Source organism: Heterodontus francisci, chromosome 1, assembly GCF_036365525.1.
Source record: "Heterodontus francisci isolate sHetFra1 chromosome 1, sHetFra1.hap1, whole genome shotgun sequence".
Taxonomy (NCBI): domain Eukaryota; kingdom Metazoa; phylum Chordata; class Chondrichthyes; order Heterodontiformes; family Heterodontidae; genus Heterodontus; species Heterodontus francisci.
Genome location: NC_090371.1, coordinates 183935988 through 183955381, shown reverse-complemented (window position 1 = coordinate 183955381; position 19394 = coordinate 183935988). Strand labels below are relative to the sequence as shown.

Below are 19394 nucleotides of genomic sequence, written 5' to 3'. Positions count from 1 at the left end.
TATCTCAGCTGCATCTACCCTGTCTATCCCTTTTAGTATTTTGTAAGTTTCAATGAGATCACCTCTCATTCTTCGAAACTCTGGAGAATACTGGCCCGGTTTCCCCAATCTCTCTTCATAGGACAGTCCCGCCATCCCAGGAAGACTGGTGAACCTTCGTTGCACTCCATCTATGGCAATAATATCCTTCCTAAGGTAAGGGGACCAAAACTGCACACAGTACTCCAAGTGCAGTCTAACCAAGGTTCTATACAATTGAAGCAAGACTTCGCTACTCCTATACTCAAATCCTCTTGCAATAAAGGCGAACATACCATTAGCCTTCCTAATTGCTTGCTGCACCTGCATGTTAACTTGTCAATTGTGAGACGTACATCATTCAAGGCTGTCTGGAAACATCCAGTGACATAAAAATGTCACATTTACAGCAATGATCAGTGAGATCAGCCATGATCTTTTTTGAATGGTGGAGCAGGCCTGAAGGGCTGAATGGCCTATTCCTGCTCCATTTTCTATGTTTTCTACATAACTGACAAGGCTGAGCAACTGGCAGCAAAAGGCTGCTGGCCTGCTACAACAGCTAAGTGTACTTTTAGAGGAAACTTCAGCCTGCTCACAGACTGCCTTTGGAAAAAACTCCATGTGTAATCTCCTTAACTTGCAGACCCTCTCGAACAGGCAAGGGTAACTATGAGCATGATTTCCCCACGAGCTTCAGGACCCTGACGTTGGGACCAAATGCGGTCCCAAGTCCGCAATTGCTGGGAATCAGATCAATCACAGGGCCGGCAGTTATGGAGCCTCGGCAGCCCCACCAGGAGAGGTGGGCACTGCTGAGGCAGGGAGGAGTCCACGAGGGCGCTTCAAAATGGAGGCACCCTGACAGCCATCGAAATAAATAATTATTTAAGGGGGTGTAAGACAATTGCACCCTCTGATCGGAGGGGAAACCCCTCCACTTGGATCATTTGATGCTCGCAGCACCTCCTCTCAGTCATGAAGCTTTGGCTCCGATGACCCCAAGCCTGCCACAGGGAGGCTGCCCCCATGAAGCCTCTCGGCCCTCTAAATTGCCCCTAACTGGGGTCTTAATTATTTAAGTTGGTTGCCTGCCATCCATTTTTGGATTTTGGAATAGGGAGTTGCTCCACTCCCCTCTGTTCTTGCCAAAAATCAGATGTATTCCACCAGGAGAACATAGGGTTGTGAGAGAATTCAAGAAGCACTGAAAAGAACATTTGAAAGAGAGACTACGAAGGAATGTGACAAGTATGAAAAGATGCTAAATGAATGAATGGGCATAACATGGAAAGAGAAGTTGGGGTACAATTACTCTGGGAAATACTGATCTCTTATCAGAACTTGGGCTGAAGCTAGAAGACTCAGAGAAAAAGTGTAAATAGCTGTTTCTCAGGGGCTTTCCGCTGATCTTCCACTGAAGTTATGATAAGACAATCAGGACAAGCCTACAAAAATTCCAGGCGTCTGTAAGAAGATGCAACGTGCATAAGAAAGGCAAACAGTAAGCAGTTAATGAGGATCACAAGAGAGATCAAATGTGAAATATACTAGCTCAGGAGAGATAGAAAATGAGGCACATCAGAACAAACAGAAGAAATGCGGAATAGCAGCCTGCATAGCCTGTGGGAAGAAAAATAACAGAGACAGAAAATACTCCCAAGGCACCCTGATGACACAAGGCCAGTTTATTTAGCCTTGGGATATCTCAGAAGTTTTTTTTATAAAATGCAGCCCTGCAGCAGTTTGATTATTGACTCCCCTTGCTGACCTACAGCTTTTGAAATATTTGTAAAGCACTGTAAGGGATTCTAGTTTCTTTTGGGTTTCAAATGGAATACTACCCAGGTCTTTTTGTTGGTGCATTCTTGTCAAATCAACTTTTGCGGTGATTCACATAGTCTTTTGCAAATTCTTAAAAACCATCTAAACAATTTCTGAAATATTCCATGAGCCTTAAGCTTCCTTCCAAGTAGACTCCACCTACTGGTTACCCTCATTTCCAGTTTAAAGATCCCAAGGAATTCCCCCTCAAAGAATTCGAGTACTTTTGCAAAACATTACCAAATTAATTAACTGATGCTAATCATGTTTATCTTTTCTTTTAAATGCTCATTTATAGCATCCTATGGATTGCCTTAAAGCATTTTTCCACAAAGGATGATCGGCCAAGTGGGCTACAATTACCAACTTCAGGTTCAAGTGGAAAAAAACACTGGCACAAACTTGATGAGCGAAATGACCTATTTCCGTGCTGTATCCTATGATGTCAAAATTCTGCGGTTGTATTTCTAGCAATGGAGCAGGACTCCCATGTGTCCAGAGTCAAAGATGCAGACCCTGTACCAAATTCTAAGGACAGCTTTGTTATCATGGACAGTGCAGGCTGTATGTGCTTGGAAGAGGCACCTTCCCTGTTCCACAGGTGGAAAGCACAGCAGCCCACAGCTGCTCTGCTGTGGGGGGAGGTTACAAAGCCCTTCCAGGGCTGAAGCAAAATGTGAGTAAATTAATCTTCAGCTCCTAAGGGACCTGTTAAGGCAATTTATTAAGGTAATTGTTTCCCTCTGGGGTCAGGTGCCATTTTCTTGGAAACTTCTAAGGCTTTCCCAGGGCCTCCAATGGAACTCGAGCCAGCCCTCATGGTAAAAGTTCCACGGAGGCCTTACAAAGGTCTATTTAGTGGAATTCCTTGGGCACACTCCATCTGCTCTCTTTGTCACCAAGATAGAGACCATCCAATCAGCTGTCTCTGCTGCGTCCCTCCCTTCCATTAACCAACCAGGCCAAACTACCTTTAAAGCGCTCCCTTACCCTAGCCCAGAACCCGCATCTTTCTCTAGTTTCTCTCCTATCTCCCCTCATGCCCTCTCAAAGTTCATCTTGTCCATGAGACCCAACTCCTGCTCTCAACCCTATTCTCACTAAACTGCTAACCACCCAACTTCCCCTCCTAACATAGGCGAAGTGACCCATTTCCGTGCTGTATCCGATGATGTTGAAATTCTGGTATCCATGTTGGCTAATATTGTTAGCAGTTCTCTCTCAAGTGTTGGGCTTCACTCCTTTAAATCTGCCATCACCACCCCTCTCCTCAAAAAAACAACCCTTGACCTCACCGTACTACCAAACTACCAACCTCCTTTTCCCCTACCAAGTCCTTGAATGTGTTATCGCCTCCCAAATCTGCACCCATCTTTCCTGGAACTCCATGTCTGAATCCCTCCAATCAGATTTCTGCCCTTGCCATGGCTCTTATCAAAGTCACAAATGACATGCTATGTGGCTGGGATGAAGGTAAACTATCCCACTTCAGTCTTCTTGATCTGTTGACACAGTTGCCCACACCATCCTCCTCAAATGCCTCTCAACTGAGGGGTGGGACTGCTTTCAGCTGGTTCTATTCTTATCTATCAAATCATGCCCAGAGTATTCCCTGCAATGGCATTTCTTCCTGCTCTCACACCATTACCTCTGGTGTCCCCCAAGGATCTATCGTTGACCCCCCCCACCTTTTTTTTAATTCATTCATGAGATGTGGGTGGCACTGGCTAGGCCAGCATTTATTGCCCATCCTTAATTGCCCTTGAGAAGCTGGTGGTGAGCTGCTTTCTTGAACCGCTGCAGTCCATGTGGGGTAGGTACATCCACAGTGCTATTAGGAAGGGAGTTCCAGGATTAAGACCCGACGACACTGAAGGAATAGCGATACAGTTCCAAGTCAGGATGGTGTGTGACTTGGAGGGGAACTTGCAGGTGGTCGTGTTCCCAACCATTTGCTGCCCTTATTCTTCTAGGTGGTAGAGTTCGCAAGTTTGGAAGCTGACAAGGAGCCTTGGTGCATTGCTGCAGTGCATCTTGTAGATGGTACACACTACTGCCGCTCTGCGTCAGTGGTGAAGGGAGTGAATGTTTGTTGATGGGGTGCCAATCAAGCAGGCTGCTTTGTCCTGGATGGTGTCGAGCTTCTTGAGTGTTGTCGGAGCTACATCCATCCAGGCAAGTGCAGAGTATTCCATCACACTCCTGACTTGTGCCTTGTAGATGGTGGACAGGCTTTGGGGAGTCAGGAGGTGAGTTACTCACCGCAGGATTCCTAGTCTCTGACCGGCTCTTGAAGCCACGGTACTTATATGGCTACTCCAGATCAGTTTCTGGTCAATGGTAACCCCCAGGATGTTGATAGTGGGGGAATTCACCGATGGTAATGCCATTGAATGTCAAGGGGAGATAGTTAAGATTTTCTCTTGTTGGAGATGGTCATTGCCTGGCACTTGTGCGGCGCGAATGTTATTTGCCACTTATCAGCTGAAGCCTAGATATTGTCCAGGTCTTGCTGCATTTCTACACGGACCGCTTCAGTATCTGAGGAGTTGCGAATGGTGCTGAACATTGTGCAATCATCAGCGAACATCCCCACATCTGACCTTATGATTGAAGGAAGGTCATCGATGAAGCAGCTGAAGATGGTTGGGCCGAGGACACTACTCTGAGAAACTCCTGCAGTGATGTCTTGGAACTGAGATAATTGACTTCCAACAACCACAACCATCTTTCTTTGCACTAGGTATGACTCCAGCCAGCGGAGAGTTTTCCATCTGATTCCTATTGCCTTCAGTTTTTCAAGGGCTCCTTGATGCCTTACTTGATCAAATGCTGCCTTGATGTCAGGGGCAGTCACTCTCACCTCATCTCGAGTTCAGCTCTTTTGTCCGAGGTTGTAATGAGGTCAGGAACTGAGTGGCCATGGCAGAAACCAAACTGAGCATCACTGAGCAGGTTATTGCTAAGCAAGTGCCGCTAGATAGCACTGTCGCGACACCTTCCATCGCTTTACTGATGATTGAGAGTAGACTGATGGGGCGGTACTTGGCCAGGTTGGATTTGACCTGCTTTTTGTGTACAGGACATATCTGGGCAATTTTCCACATTGCTGGGTAGATACCAGTGTTGTAGCTGGACTGGAACAGCTTTGCTAGGGGTGCAGCAAGTTCTGGAGCACAGGTTTTCAGTACTATTGCCGGAATATTGTCAGGGCCCATAGCCTTTGCAGTATCCAGTGCCTTCAGTCTTTTCTTGATATCACACGGAGTGAATCGAATTGGCTGAAGACTGGCATCTGTGATGCTGAGGACTTCAGGAGGAGGCCAAGATGCATCATCAACTTGGCACATCTGATTGTTGCAAATGCTTCAGCATTATCTTTTGCATTGATGTGCTGGGCTCCCCCATCATTGAGGATGGGGATATTTGTGGAGCCACCTCCTCCTGTTACTCCAGATGCTGCCAGACCTGCTGAGTATTTCTGGCATTTCTTGTTTTTATTTCAGATTTCCAGCATCTGCAATATTTTGCTTTTATTCCTCCAGTTACTTGTTTAATTGTCCACCACCATTCACGACTGGATGTGGCAGGACTGCAGAGCTTAGATCCGATCCATTGAACATAGAACATAGAACATAGAACATACAGCACAGAACAGGCCCTTCGGCCCACAATGTTGTGCCGATCCTTTGTCCTCTGTCAAGGACAATTTAATCTATACCCCATCATTCTCCTTTATCCATATACCTATCCAAAAGCCTTTTGAAAGTCCCTAAAGTTTCTGACTCAACAACTTCCCCGGGCAAGGCATTCCATGCCTCGACCACTCTCTGGGTAAAGAACCTTCCCCTGACATCCCCCTTATATCTCCCACCCTTCACCTTAAATTTATGACCCCTTGTAACGCTTTGCTCCACCCGGGGAAAAAGTTTCTGACTGTCTACCCTATCTATTCCCCTGATCATCTTATAAACCTCTATCATGTCACCCCTCATCCTTCTCCTTTCTAATGAGAAGAGGCCTAGAATGTTCAGCCTTTCCTCGTAAGACTTATTCTCCATTCCAGGCAACATCCTGGTAAATCTCCTCTGCACCCTCTCCAAGGCTTCCACATCCTTCCTAAAATGAGGCGACCAGAACTGCACACAGTACTCCAAATGAGGCCTTACCAAGGTCCTGTACAGCTGCATCATCACCTCACGGCTCTTAAATTCAATCCCTCTGCTAATGAACGCTAACACCCCATATGCCTTCTTCACAGCCCTATCCACTTGAGTTGCAACTTTCAATGATCTATGCACATAGACCCCAAGGTCTCTCTGCTCCTCCACATGCCCAAGAACCCTACCGTTAACCCAGTATTTTGCATTCATGTTTGTCCTTCCAAAATGGACGACCTCACACTTTTCAGGGTTAAACTCCATCTGCCACTTTTCAGCCCAGCACTGCAACCTATCCAAGTCCCTTTGCAGACGACAATAGCCCTCCTCGGTATCCACAACTCCACCAACCTTTGTATCATCTGCAAATTTACTGACCCACCCTTCGACTTCCTCATCCAAGTCGTTAATAAAAATCACAAACAGATTGGTTGTGGGATTGCTTAGCTCTGTCTATCGCATGCTCCTTATGCTGTTTGGCATGCAAGTAGTCCTGGCTTGTAGCTTCACCAGGTTGACACCTCATTTTGAGGTATGCATGGTGCTGTTCCTGGCATGCCCTCCTGCACTCTTCATTGAACCAGGGTTGGTCTCCTGGCTTGATGGTAATGATACAGTGGAGGATATGCCGGGTCATTAGGTTACAATTGTGGTTGAGTTCTGCTGCTGCTGATGGCCCACAGTGCCTCATTGATGCCCAGTTTTGCATTGCTAGATCTGTTCAAAATCTATCCCATTTAGCACGGTGGTAGTGCCACACAATGTGAAGGCGGGACCATCTTCACAAGGACTGTGCGGTCATCACTCCTAACAATACTGTCATGGACAGATGCATCTGCGGCAGGCAGATTGGGGAGGACGAGTTCAAGGTCAAGTATGTTTCCCCTCTTGTTGGGTCCCTCACCACCTGCCGCAGACCCAGTTTAGCAGCTATGTCCTTTAGGACTCGGCCAGCTCGGTCAGTTGTGGTGCTACCGAGCCACTCTTAGTGATAGACATTGAAGTCCCCCACCCAGAGTACATTCGGCGCCCTTGCCACCTTCAGTGCTTCCTCCAAGTGGTGTTCAATGTGGAGGAGTACTGAGTCATCAGCTGAGGGAGGGAGGTAGGTGGTAATCAGCGGAGGTTTCCTTGCCCGTGTTTGACCTGATGCCAAGTGACTTCATGGGGTCCGGCGTCAATGTTGAGGACTCCCAGGGCGACTCCTCACAACTCTATACCACTGTGCCGCCATCTCTGCTGGGTCTGTCCTGCCGGTAGGACAGGACATACCCAGGGATTGTGATGGTGGTGTCTGGGACATTATCTGTAAGGTATGATTCTGTGAGTATGACTATGTCAAGTTGTTGCTTGACTAGTCTGTGGGACAGCTCTTCCAACTTTGGCACAGGCCCCCAGATGTTAGTAAGGAGGACCTTGCAGGGTCTACAAGGCTGGGTTTGCTGTTGTCGTTTCCAATGCCTAAGTAGATGTCAGGTGGTCCATCCGGGTTGATTTCGTAGCGGTTAGATACAATTGAGTGGCTTGCTAGGCCATTTCAGAGGGCATTTAAGAGTCAACCACATTTCTGTGGGTCGAGAATCACATGTAGGCCAGACCAGGTAATTTCCTTCCCTAAAGTGAACCTTCTCATCTACATGCTGCTCCTCAGTGACATCATCCAAAAGCACAGCATTAGTTTTCACATGTATGCTGACAACACCCAGCCCTACCTCATCACCACCTCTCTCGAATACTCTACTCTTGCTAAATTGTCAGACTATTTATCCAACATCCAGGAGTGGATGAGGAGAAATTTCCTCCAATTAAATCTTGGGAAGACTGAAGCCATCGCTTTTGGTCCCCACTTCAAACTCCACTCTTAGCTCCAGACTCCATCTCCCTAGCAACTGTCTGAGACTAAAACAGTCTGTTTGCAAGCTTGGTGTCATACTTGAGTTGAGCTTCCGACCACATATTCATGGCATTAACAAGACTGCCTATTTTCACCTCGCCAGACTTCACTCCATCTCAGCTCATCTGCTGCTGAAACCCTCATCCTATCTTTGTTACCTCTAGACTTGATTATTCAAATACACTCCTGGCTGGTCTCCCACACTATACCCTCCGTAAACCTGAAGTCATCCAAAACTCTGCTGCCGATGTCTTAACTCGCACCAAGTCCCATTCATCTATCACCCCTATGCTTGCTGACCTGCACTAGCTCTCAGTCAAGCAACGTCTGAAGAACATAAGAAATAGGAGCAGAGTAGGTCATTTGGCCCCTCAAGCCTGCCCCGCTATTCAATAAGATCACGACTGATCTGCCCCAGACCTCAACTCCTCTTTCGTGCCAGCTCCTCAAAGCCCTGAACTCCCCGATATTTCAATAATCTATCTACCTCCTCTTTAAATACTTTCAGTGATCTAGCCTCCACAACTCTCTGGGGTAAAGAATTCCAAACATTCACTACCCTCAGAGAAAGAAATTCCTTCGCATCTCAGTTTTAAATGAGCAACCCCTTATTCTGTAACTATGTCCCCTAATTCGAGATTCCCCCACTAGTGGAAACATCTTCTCAACATCTACCCTGCCAAGCCCCCTCAGAATCTTGTACATTTCAATAAGATCACCCCTCATTCTTCTAAACTCTAATGAATAAAGGCCTAACCTGTTTAGCCATTCTTGAGAAGTCAACTCTTTCATCCCAGGAATCAGCCTAGTGAATCTCTTTTGAACTGCCTCCAATGCCAGTACATCCTTTCTTAAATACAGGGACCAAAACTGTATACAGTGCTCCAGGTGCGGCCTCACCAACACCCTGCACAGTTGTAACAAGACTTCCCTATTTTTAAACTCCAACCCCCGAGCAATAAAGGCCAAAATTCCATTTGCCTTCTTAATTGCTTGCTGCACCTGCATGCTAACTTCTTGTGTTTCATGCACAAGAAAACCCATATCCCTCTGTGCTGCACTTTTTTGGAGTCTTTCTCCATTTAAATAATAGTCTGCCTTTTGATTCTTCCTACCAAAATGCATGACCTCCCACCTTCCTACATTAAACTCCATCTGCCAAGTTTTTGCCCACTCACTCAACCTATCTATGTCTCCTTGCAGATTCCTTATGTCCTCGTCACAATATGCCCTCCCACCTATTTTAGTATCGTCAGCAAATTTGGATATATTACACTCTGCCCCTCCTCCAAGTCATTAATATAGATAGTAAATAATTGAGGCCCTAGGGCTGATCCTTGTGGCACTCCACTAGTTACGTCTTTCCAACCTGAAAAAGACCCATTAATCCCGACTCTCTGTCTTCTGTGTGTTAACCAATCCTCAATCCATGCTAATACATTACCCCCAATACCGTGAGCTCCTATCTTGTGCAATAATCTTTTATGTGGCACCTTATCGAATGCCTTCTGGAAATCCAAATACACTACATCTACCGGTTCCCCTTTATAAACTCTGCTTGTTATATCCTCAAAGAACTGTAGCAAATTTGTCAAACATGATTTCCCTTTCACAAAACCATGTTGACTCTGTTTGATTGCGTTAAGCTTTTCTAAATGTCCTGCTATTTCTTCCTTAATAATGGACTCTAGCATTTTCCCAATGACCAATGTTAGGCTGACTGGCTTATAGTTTCCTGCTTTTTGTCTCCCTCCCTTTTTGAACAGGGGTTCACATTTGCAGTTTTCCAATCCTCTGGGACCCTCCCACAATCCAGTGAGTTCTGGAATATTTCAACCAATGCCTCCACTATCTCTGCAGCCACTTCCTTTAATTTTTGATTTTGAAATTTGCATCTTTGTTTTCAAATCCCTCTGTGGCCTCACCCCTCCCTATCTCTGTAATCTCCTCCAGCCCCACAACCCTCCAAGACATCTGCGCTCCTCTAATTCTGGCCTCTTGAGCATTCCTAATTTTAATCGCTTGAAAATTGGTTATCTTGCCTTCAGTTGCTGAGGCCCCAAGCTCTGGAATTCCCTCCCTACACCTCTCCACCTCTCTTGCTTGCTTTCCTCCTTTATGACACTCCTTAAAACCTACCTCTTTGACTAAGCTTTGGTTATCTGACCTAATGCCTCCTTATGTGGCTCGATGTCATACATTGTTTCGTAACTGCCCTGTGAAACACCTTGGGATGTTCTATTGCATTAAAGATACTATGTAATGATAAGTTGCCGTTATTATTAGGTGGACATAAAAGATTCCAGAACACTATTTTGAAGCGCAAGTGTCTGGGCAAATATTCATCCCTCAACTAACATGACTAAAAACAGATCATCTGCTCATTATCACCTTGCTGTTTGTGGGACCTGGGGCTGGATTTTGTCATGCCAGCGAGGCTCCCGGCGCCAGGCCGAAAAGGTGAGGGGAACACCTCCTCAGCCTTTCAGAGCATCCCGGCGCCATCTATCAGCCCTCAGGCACTTAAATGCCCAGCACCAGGATCCCCATCCCTTTAAAGACAAGGATCCTGCCTCCAAGAGCTGCCGGCCAATCAGTGGGCGAGCAGTTCAGTAGTCTCAGCAGTCGCACTGGTCACTGCGGCCACTGCCAGTACTGTGAGAGGCATAGACCTAGGCCCAGTGCTGCAGCCGAGGTGGATGAGGCGGGGTTGCCAGAGCCCAATTGGCAGACCTAGAAAGAGGGGCTGGGATGGAGGGAAGGTGGGTGTTTAGTGCAGGGGGAGAGGAGTAAACATAGGTGCAGTTTTTCCTGGCAGGGGCCCTCCGTGGGCCACAGATTTCCCACAGAGGATAGCCCATCCCCCCACCCCAAGCCCACAGGGTCACCTCATTTTACTGGGCAACCTCCCCATGTGGCGGAGGGTCCCCCGCCACCACTGGCTAATCTGAGCGGTGGCAGAAAGAGGCCCTTAAGTAACCAGTAATAGGCCACTCTTAAAATCCTCAAGTGGCCTCTGGGCGGGTAGGCTGTCTTTGGCCTATCCCACTCCCAACAAAATTGCGTTACAATGGGGAGGCAATGACGTACCCTCCGCCTCCTGCCCCAATTCTATGGGCCCCCTTCCCCCACCCCCAGACTCCGAACCTGTCTCCAGGGGGCCCATAAAATTCAGCTCCTGGTGTGCAAATTGACTGCTATGTTTCCTATATTATAATAGTAACTTGAAAGGTATTTCATTGACTGTAAAGTGCTTTGGGATGTCCTGAGGGCATGAAAAGTGCCATATAAACACAACTTTTTTCTTTTTTTTCTTTCTTTTACATGAGAAGGGTGTGTGGTAAAATAGTTTCATCTGCTCCTCCTTTCCATCCAGAATTTACAGTCAAGGTTAAACAGAAGGCTGTGTTTGCTGACAATGCAACCACTTGGTGGCGCAGTACTAGCACATGCACAAATGCAGCCTCTTCCGCTGGAACGTCACTGTCTGCGACGTTCAGGCAGCTGCCAGGATTAAAGATGGCGCTGCTCAATTTATCACAGAAAAACAAATGGAACCCGAAAATCCACTACATGGCTGTCATCGCCGCCTCCATCCAACACCCAACAGTCCCCTGCTCCCCCCTTGCCATTGAGCGTCTCTCTATCCGTCCTCCATCCATCTTCTCACCGCTGGCTGCCCGCTGCCTTCCCTTAAGCTGATTCCCCCCCTCTGTCAGCAGGTCGCTCCACACCTTGCCACTGATCCTCCACCACCTCCCCCACCACCCCACTCTCCGGCCGCGCTCTCCCCACTTCCCCCCCGCCCCAGATGCTGACTCCAGGCTGTGCCACTTCCCTCCCCTCAGACATCGCTCCCATATTCGATCGTTCTCTTCGTGCTGCCCGAAGAAGCTAGGCAGGCCCCCGAAGGGTGACAGGGCGACTTAGGAACGAGTGGCTGAGTGGAGGGAAGTGGTGCGGCCTAGAGCTAGTGGCTGGAGATGGGGGGGGGGGTGGGGAAGCGGGGAGCGAACGGCCAAAGGGAGTGGGGGGGGGGGTGGGCGGAGTAGTGGTGAGGTCTGGAGCGAGCGGCTGAGCGGAGAAAGTGTCGAGACCTGGAGCGAGTTGCCGAGGGGACAGTGCAGCCAGTGGGGTGGAAGCGAGTACCCGATGCCGGTGCAGTACGCAGTGACACTTTTCCGCACATACGCAAACATCAGGCGCATGCCAAAGACTGACCAGGCCCGGATACGCGATGTTGACGCTACGCAATGACGTTTTGCCGCACGTGCGCCAATTAGTCCTGGAAAGACGTAGGCTGCAGGAGCCCGTTTGCACATGTGCGCAGTTTGGAGCACTCTGATGATGTCGGCGGGCCACTGCGTTGTCAGGAGTCACTTTATAAACAGAATGGGATGCTGGCAGAAGCAGGCTCTGCACATAAATCCCACTCTCCAGTGGGTATTTCAGCTGCTGTCTGTCTGCTCCAGCCTGGGGAATTTCAAGCTCTACGATTCTGTAATATGATCCTATTATAACCAACCCTGATGAACTGCTCAACAGGAAACCTAGTACAACCTCCCTTTTAGTGGTATGCCTTGTATTTTTGTGAAGAAATGATTTCTACTGTCTGAGTAAATTTGTTTATATTTTCACCACTCATCCTTTGATCTGCCTATTCACCATAGGACTTTGAAATCTCACGAAGAATGTACTAATGCACTAATAATTACGATCGCCATACACATCATAAATAAGGATAGATGTGCGGGATCTCAACAAGTTAAGTGGATAAGTAGTATTTGGTACCATCTCTTAAAATGGGACAATTGAAATTATCTTGAAAATTGCACGATTGATCCATCAGTAGGAATACACAAAATATTAACAATTCTTTTCTTCTGATCATATGCCAAATGATTCCTTTTTATCGCTGACTGGCTGGTCATGCTGTTATAAATGCCACACTGAAAACTATTACTGATACAAATAATTTAAAATGGCAGTGATTAAATTATATTAAATAATTACTATTCCAAGAGAAATTTTTTCTTTTTTTTTGGCATACTCTCAATCCAGGTATTCTCACAGACTGTTCCCAGGTCAGTTGAAGTGACCGATATGATAAACTGCTCCATTTGTCTCTGTTGTATGGGCAGATTGGCAGCTAAATCAGCTGTTATGACAGGAATAGACAACAGCAACTATTACAGGTCTGATGTCCAAAATCCAGCACCCTTGGGACCGAGACCGTGCCGGATTCCAGATTTTCCCAGATTTTGGACACTATGTCAAGATTAAGTTCCTCTTAATCTTGCCTCTGAATTCATCTCCTTTTGTATTTGGAATCATCCTTGTTGCTGCTTGCTCCTCCAATGCATGAACATTCCTTTTGAACTGTGTTGACCAGAACCACACACAGTGTTCTGGTGGAAGTCTGACCAGTACATTACACAGCCTCAGCATAATCTCAAGAGACTTATACTGTAGTGTGCTGGCTACGCAATCATTTTAGCTTTAGTCTTTCTTTAGTTAATATTCATAAAAATAATGCTACATTTTAGTCTTAGTATAATAGCCATTCCCCCTGCATAGCAACCCTTTTACATACTTCATAAAAAGTTTACAAATAAGAATTTATCTGAGCAAAATGGGATTTGACTATTTTCAAAATGTCCAGTTTTCAGACAGCTGGATTTTGGATGTCCAACCTGTATTGCTTTTGACTGATAAAAAGTGCTGCAGCTGTTGGAAACCTGAAATAAAAACAGAAAATGCTGGAAATACTCAGCAGGTCTGGCAGCATCTGTGGAGAGAAACAGAGTTAACATTTCTGGTTGATGATCTTTCTTCAGAGCTCATTTTTTGGGGGGGAAAGTTAGAAATGAAATAGGTTTTAAGTAAATGAAAGGGGGGATGGCAGGGTAGAAAAAGAACTAAAGAGAAGGGCCTGAATTTTCCAAGAGCATTAAGGTCGGGCTGGGAGGCAGGAGGGCCGGCAATGTGGCAGGGGAAGGTGTCGAGAGGAAAGCCCAATGTCTTCCTGCTGCCATGATGTATTGACAGCGACGGGGAGCTCAGCAGCCCAGCCGCCTGCTGGGTGGCCATCTTAGCCACTTAAGTGGCCAATTAACAGCCATTCCCCCATCAGGAGGGCCCGATGCTGCATGGGGATACTGCCAGGTAGTCCATGGTCCACGGAGGGGTGCCCCGGCGACAATGGCCGCCCCTGCATCAACTGCATCGCTGTTGCACCAGGACTACCTCCCAACCGATTGTTGGGGCATGCCTCCCTGGTACCAGCTTCCCCACAAAAATCCACCTTCTCTTAGAGTGTGCCCTGCCAGTGAGGCACTCTCTCCCTGGTGATGCTGCCTCAGCAGTGTCCACCATTTGCGGTGGCGCTGTCAAGGCTGCTGAGCTGCAGGCCCTCCAATTGGGTCGGCAGTTCTTGGGGGTGAGTTGCCATCCTCAATTGGGCAGCGGCCTGTCATTTGGCTACTGCCAGCAAAATGCCGCCCCAGGGTCCTGCCGCCTGCCGACGTGGGGTCGACTCCCACTTTCAGCCACGGCGGCAGGACTTCACCATACACAGAAAAATTCAACCCAAGGTCCATAATGGTTGGAAGGCACGAAAGATTAAATGACAAAAGGGTTGCTGGTGCAAGGCCAAAAGGAGCAATAATCTGACAAGTAAAGAAACAAAAGATGTGCCTAGAGGAGTGTGAATGGCAGAATGATGAACAGTCGTCGTCTGAAAGCAAAATAGAGAAAAATACAAGATAGTAAAACAAAAATCAAAGATAAAGGAAATAAAATGGAGTCAGTGGTTACAGTCTGAAATTGTTGAACTCAACTCAAGTCTGGAAGGCTGTGAGGTGCCTAATTGGGAGATGAGGTGCTGTTCCTCAAGCTCACATTGAGCTTCATCAGAATACTGCAGAAGGCAGAGGACAGAGGTCAGAGTGGGAGCAAGGTGAAGAATTAAAATGACAGGAAGCATAGGGTCATTCCTGCGGACTGAACCTTCTCAAGGGCAATTAGGGATGGGCAATAAATGCTGTCCTAGCCAGCGACGCCCACAGCCCATGAACGAATAAAAGAAAAGTTGTTCCACTAAGCAGTAACCCAATCTGCTTTTGACCTCCTCGATATAGAAGAGATCACATTGTGAGCAGCTCTGATGAAAGATCATTGACCCAAAACGTTAACACTGTTTCTCTCTCCACAGATGCTGCCAGACTGTATTTTCTGTTTGATTACTATTCTTTCAGCCTGCTCACGTGAAAATGGTCGTCTCTGGTGACATGATAACTGTGCTCCTCCACCTTTAATTCACAAAATTGAATATGCAACAACTAAAAATGACAAGTTTTACTCAGGCTGGCTATAGAGATTTCTGATATGAAATGCTTTGCAAATTTGCAAGTGTTCGGTAGGGGATGTTCTTCTAATCTTGGGATGAATGCAAAGTATAGGGACTTTTACTCTAACTCGTGCTATTCCTGACCTGGCAGTATCTAATACTTACCAATCCCTCACCTTTGCTGGGCCAAAAGCAATGGTTTTCAGATGCTAAGACAAGCATGGCAAGCTTCAGGAATGTTTTTAGAAATCCGATAGCGTTAGATCCTAACACTTCTACTCACTTATTCTTTCCAAGACTCCTTTAATCCCCGTTCAATAGTGCCATCGCAAATATCTTGCCACAACTTAAAGCTGCAAGTCGTTCTATATAGGAAGGGATAATGGACGATGGAGGCAAATATCTTGAATTATGACTATCACATTTTCAATAAAAAAACCATATAAAAATACACACATATTTATAAAGATAATTTTACTGGATTAACTATAAGTATATTTCAGAATAATGTACTTCATCCTGCTGTTAATGAAATATTGGTTTTAAAAATAAATTTTGTAGGCTACATTACTAATATTAATTTTGCTTCCCTTCCCTTGCACACACTGTATTTTGAGCCATTTCTCCTAAGGGCCCAGTCACTCAGTATGCCTGGAAAGCATGGACTTAAGAAAATTCATGAAAAGCAACTCTGAATTCTGTTTGGTTCAGAGGGCATCAATACTCGTTGACAAGGTCTGAACCAAAGCAGTAAAAGTTTAATAATAAAAACAAGAAATGCTGAAAATACTCAGCAGGTCTGGCAGCATCTGTGGAAAGAGAAGCAGAGTTAACGTTTCGGGTCAGTGACCCTTCTTCGGAACTGACAAATATTAAAGATGTCACAGGTTATAAGCAAGTGAGGTGGAGGTGGGGCAAGAGATAACAAAGGAGAAGGTGCAGATAGGACAAGGCCACATAGCTGACCAAAAGGTCATGGAGCAAAGGCAAACAATATGTTAATGGTGTGTTGAAAAAGTAAAAGTTTAAGTTGGACTGAATTAAGATACTGTGGATCATATCTCGTCTTAATGCCAGGATTTCCCTTCCTCAGCAAGCTATCAATGGAATAGTCTAAGACAGGCAGTGCAGAGGAAGTTACTATATGTACTGGACTGCCAATTGTTTGGAAGAATTAAAACTAACTGTGAGGCAGGTCTCACAGGTACAAGAAGATCTGGCTGATGGAAGAAGATTTTCTACCAGACTTGTCAGATATCCAGAGTAGTCTCGACAGGGAGCCACTCAACTGACATCAGTTATGGAAGCACCACCAAGTAGATCCATAGGAAATGCCTGAACTATTACCCCTTCCAGTACTGAATGTAGACTGGGAGGTGCCCAAGGCTGAAAAATTCAATACACAACCAGTGCTCAATCTTCCCCAATCTGAGCACTTCAAATTGGTATCAAGGGTTACAAAGTCAGTTGATTTTGTATAAAACTATTTGTTGACACATTGATAGTTGATGTCTGCTGTACAATCTAGAAGCCCCAAAATGAGGTGAAAATGATGGTTGAAATGAAAAGACTTATTTTTCATATTACCTGATCAGGTGAATAATTGAAATAGAAGTAACTATCTGCTTTCTTCTGTGATAAAAGAACAATTTTCACTGCATTACTGATGCAGCTAGAATGTTTCTCTAAGTACAAGTGGAATATATGACTAGTCAAGAGTGACGAAAGGAATTATAATGCATTATTTATCTCTTTTTTTTGTGTGGACTGTAACACGTATGTTGTTTACCGTACTATACTTACTGGGCTAGGGATACAGTCAGGATCAAGTTTCTTCTGTTGAGGTCCAGCAAGCTGTGCACCAGTTGCTGGGGCCCCTGGATAAGCACCAGGATAATTTGGCTGAAGCCCTCTTTGTTGCCCTCCATACATACCTCCTGGAAAGAACCACAAATACTGGAAACAACAACTTATTGTTCTAGATTATATAAATTTTAGATTAAATGACTTCTATGAACCATTTTTGTTTGCATTGTTCAGGAAAATAGCAGCATTTATAAAGATCCACTAACGATTTAACATAAACAGACTCAACATTTATTCAAAAATATTAATCTTAAAGTGTCTGCTGTTTTATAATAACTACAGAAATGTACAAAATTGTTTCTACTTTGTCTATAATTTAATTTATAAGCAAGGCACATCCAATCAAGAGCAGCAATCAGGCAAATAGCGTTCTTAGTATTATATTATCTATTGCACATCAGTATAAAGGGTTACAACATTCAATAATTTCTGTATGTTTCTGACTGCTTGGACTGGTCACAAGCTAAAACTGACACTCTGGCAGAAAAGAACCCATCAGTGCTTTTGTTCAACACAGTCATGATGGGTCCAATTATATATTGCAATAAAGTGTGCCTGAACGGTTTGAAGCTCGAGTGTGTGAAAGAAGCTCACGTGTAGTTATATTTTGAGAGAAAGGGATCCATCAAGTGCTTTCAAATTCTTTCAAGCTCTATAATAACAAGTGGTTACACACCCTGATTGATGTTGCATCCTGGGCACAAGTTTCTATAGTTTCACTTCATTATTACAAAACATTTATCATAGCTATAATCAAACTTAAAAAATCACGATGAAACAAAAATTGCCCTGCACATCATTAGCATGTATCATGATCAAAAGTATAAGTCACTGACTTATATTTTAATGTCAAATTGTAACTTCCCCTTAGTTTCATTGGTCTGTTCCTTTAATAATTCCATGGGTGGGGGTGGGGGTGGGGGGGGGGGAGGGAGGGGGAACTTTCTGTGATCATTCTCCTGCCACGGTGCCAATCTCAGCCTCATTACCACTAAGCTTATACCCTTACTACTATGCTTCCAGATGATGCTGGAAAATAATTCCATTTACTCAATGGTTATCAATACATAAATTAAGAAAAAATAACCAGTTCTCCACTGTGTTCCACAGATCAGATTGGTCCATTATGACCAACTGACTTTTCATATATTCGTGTTCATGTGGTAACCAGGCACTAACCTCCATGTTCCCAGTTGAAATACAATGCTGCAGTTGGCTCCTCAGCTCTAATCTTCCAGCTTCCTAGAATCTTGAGTCTAGAGCCTTAGCCGGCCTACTCCCTCCTCCAGTCCAAAGCCTAAACCCTGAACCTTGGCTTCCTGCTCAGACAAATTTGTCACAATGCTAATTTCTACAACACCTATTTCATAAAGCTCTAATTAATCAAAAGTATTAAAATTACAGTTTATTCAAAAAAATAGAAATTTATAGCTGCCATAAACTTTAAATAACTAAAATATCACCTTCACAAAATGATTTTTATTCAATGCTCTTACATTTTATTTCCAAGTCTTCTATTCCCCATAAAACTAACCTGTGATTTACTGAAGCACTATTACTAGTCGTGGTGATTTTACTGTAATTCTTTTCTAATGTGAAAGATGTGTGAGTGAGTCAAAACAGTCTTTCATTACAGTGAATTAACGTATGGCTCTCATCATATTAACGGCAACATATGCTGCTAATTCTGCCACATAGTGCTCCTGGAGCAACAATAAATAGGTTCTTAATTCTGGTGCACCATGTCTTGACAGTTAGGTGTCACAGTTAAATGTATGGCAGCAGAATTTAGGCAGTGGCTCTCCAAGTTCCTGCTGCAATGTGAGTGGACGTTCGCAGAAACCTCAGAAACAACATCTAATTTTGCCATTTCTCTGGGATGTCCACCAATCTTCTGCCAAAGTTTAGATAGGGAGATCAGAAGAACCCCTGGAAAATTCCAGGCATTGAAATAATCACTTATAATCTGCACACATATGAAATAATAATTACCAACGATAATCAAAATAAATGCTAATTGTTCACTTCCCCCAATCCTAAGATTTCTGAGATTTACTTACGCAAGAAGTATCAAAATCTTCACTCTATTTTAGCCCTATATCAGGTGGGATTGCACATTGCTGAAGTAGATAACCTTTCTTCTCCAAAGCTAGATTGGCAACCAACACCACTAAAACCTGATTAACTGGTCAATCATCTCATTTACTATTTGTGGAACATAATCATGCACATATTGGCTTCCAGCTTTGCCTGCAGTGACTGATTTCAAAAGTAATTATTTGGA

General features: G+C 45.0%; 1 protein-coding gene across 2 annotated transcripts in view; it reads right to left on the bottom strand.

Annotated features, from left to right (window-relative positions):
* The window catches only part of LOC137373877 (protein transport protein Sec24D-like), a 282185-nt gene that overhangs the window by 239086 nt on the left and 23705 nt on the right, over positions 1-19394 (bottom strand). For both annotated transcript variants that reach the window (XM_068039393.1, XM_068039404.1), the window contains exon 6: positions 17048-17181. In XM_068039393.1, the coding sequence (XP_067895494.1) occupies positions 17048-17181 (134 nt within the window). The remainder of the gene's footprint in view (positions 1-17047; positions 17182-19394) is intronic.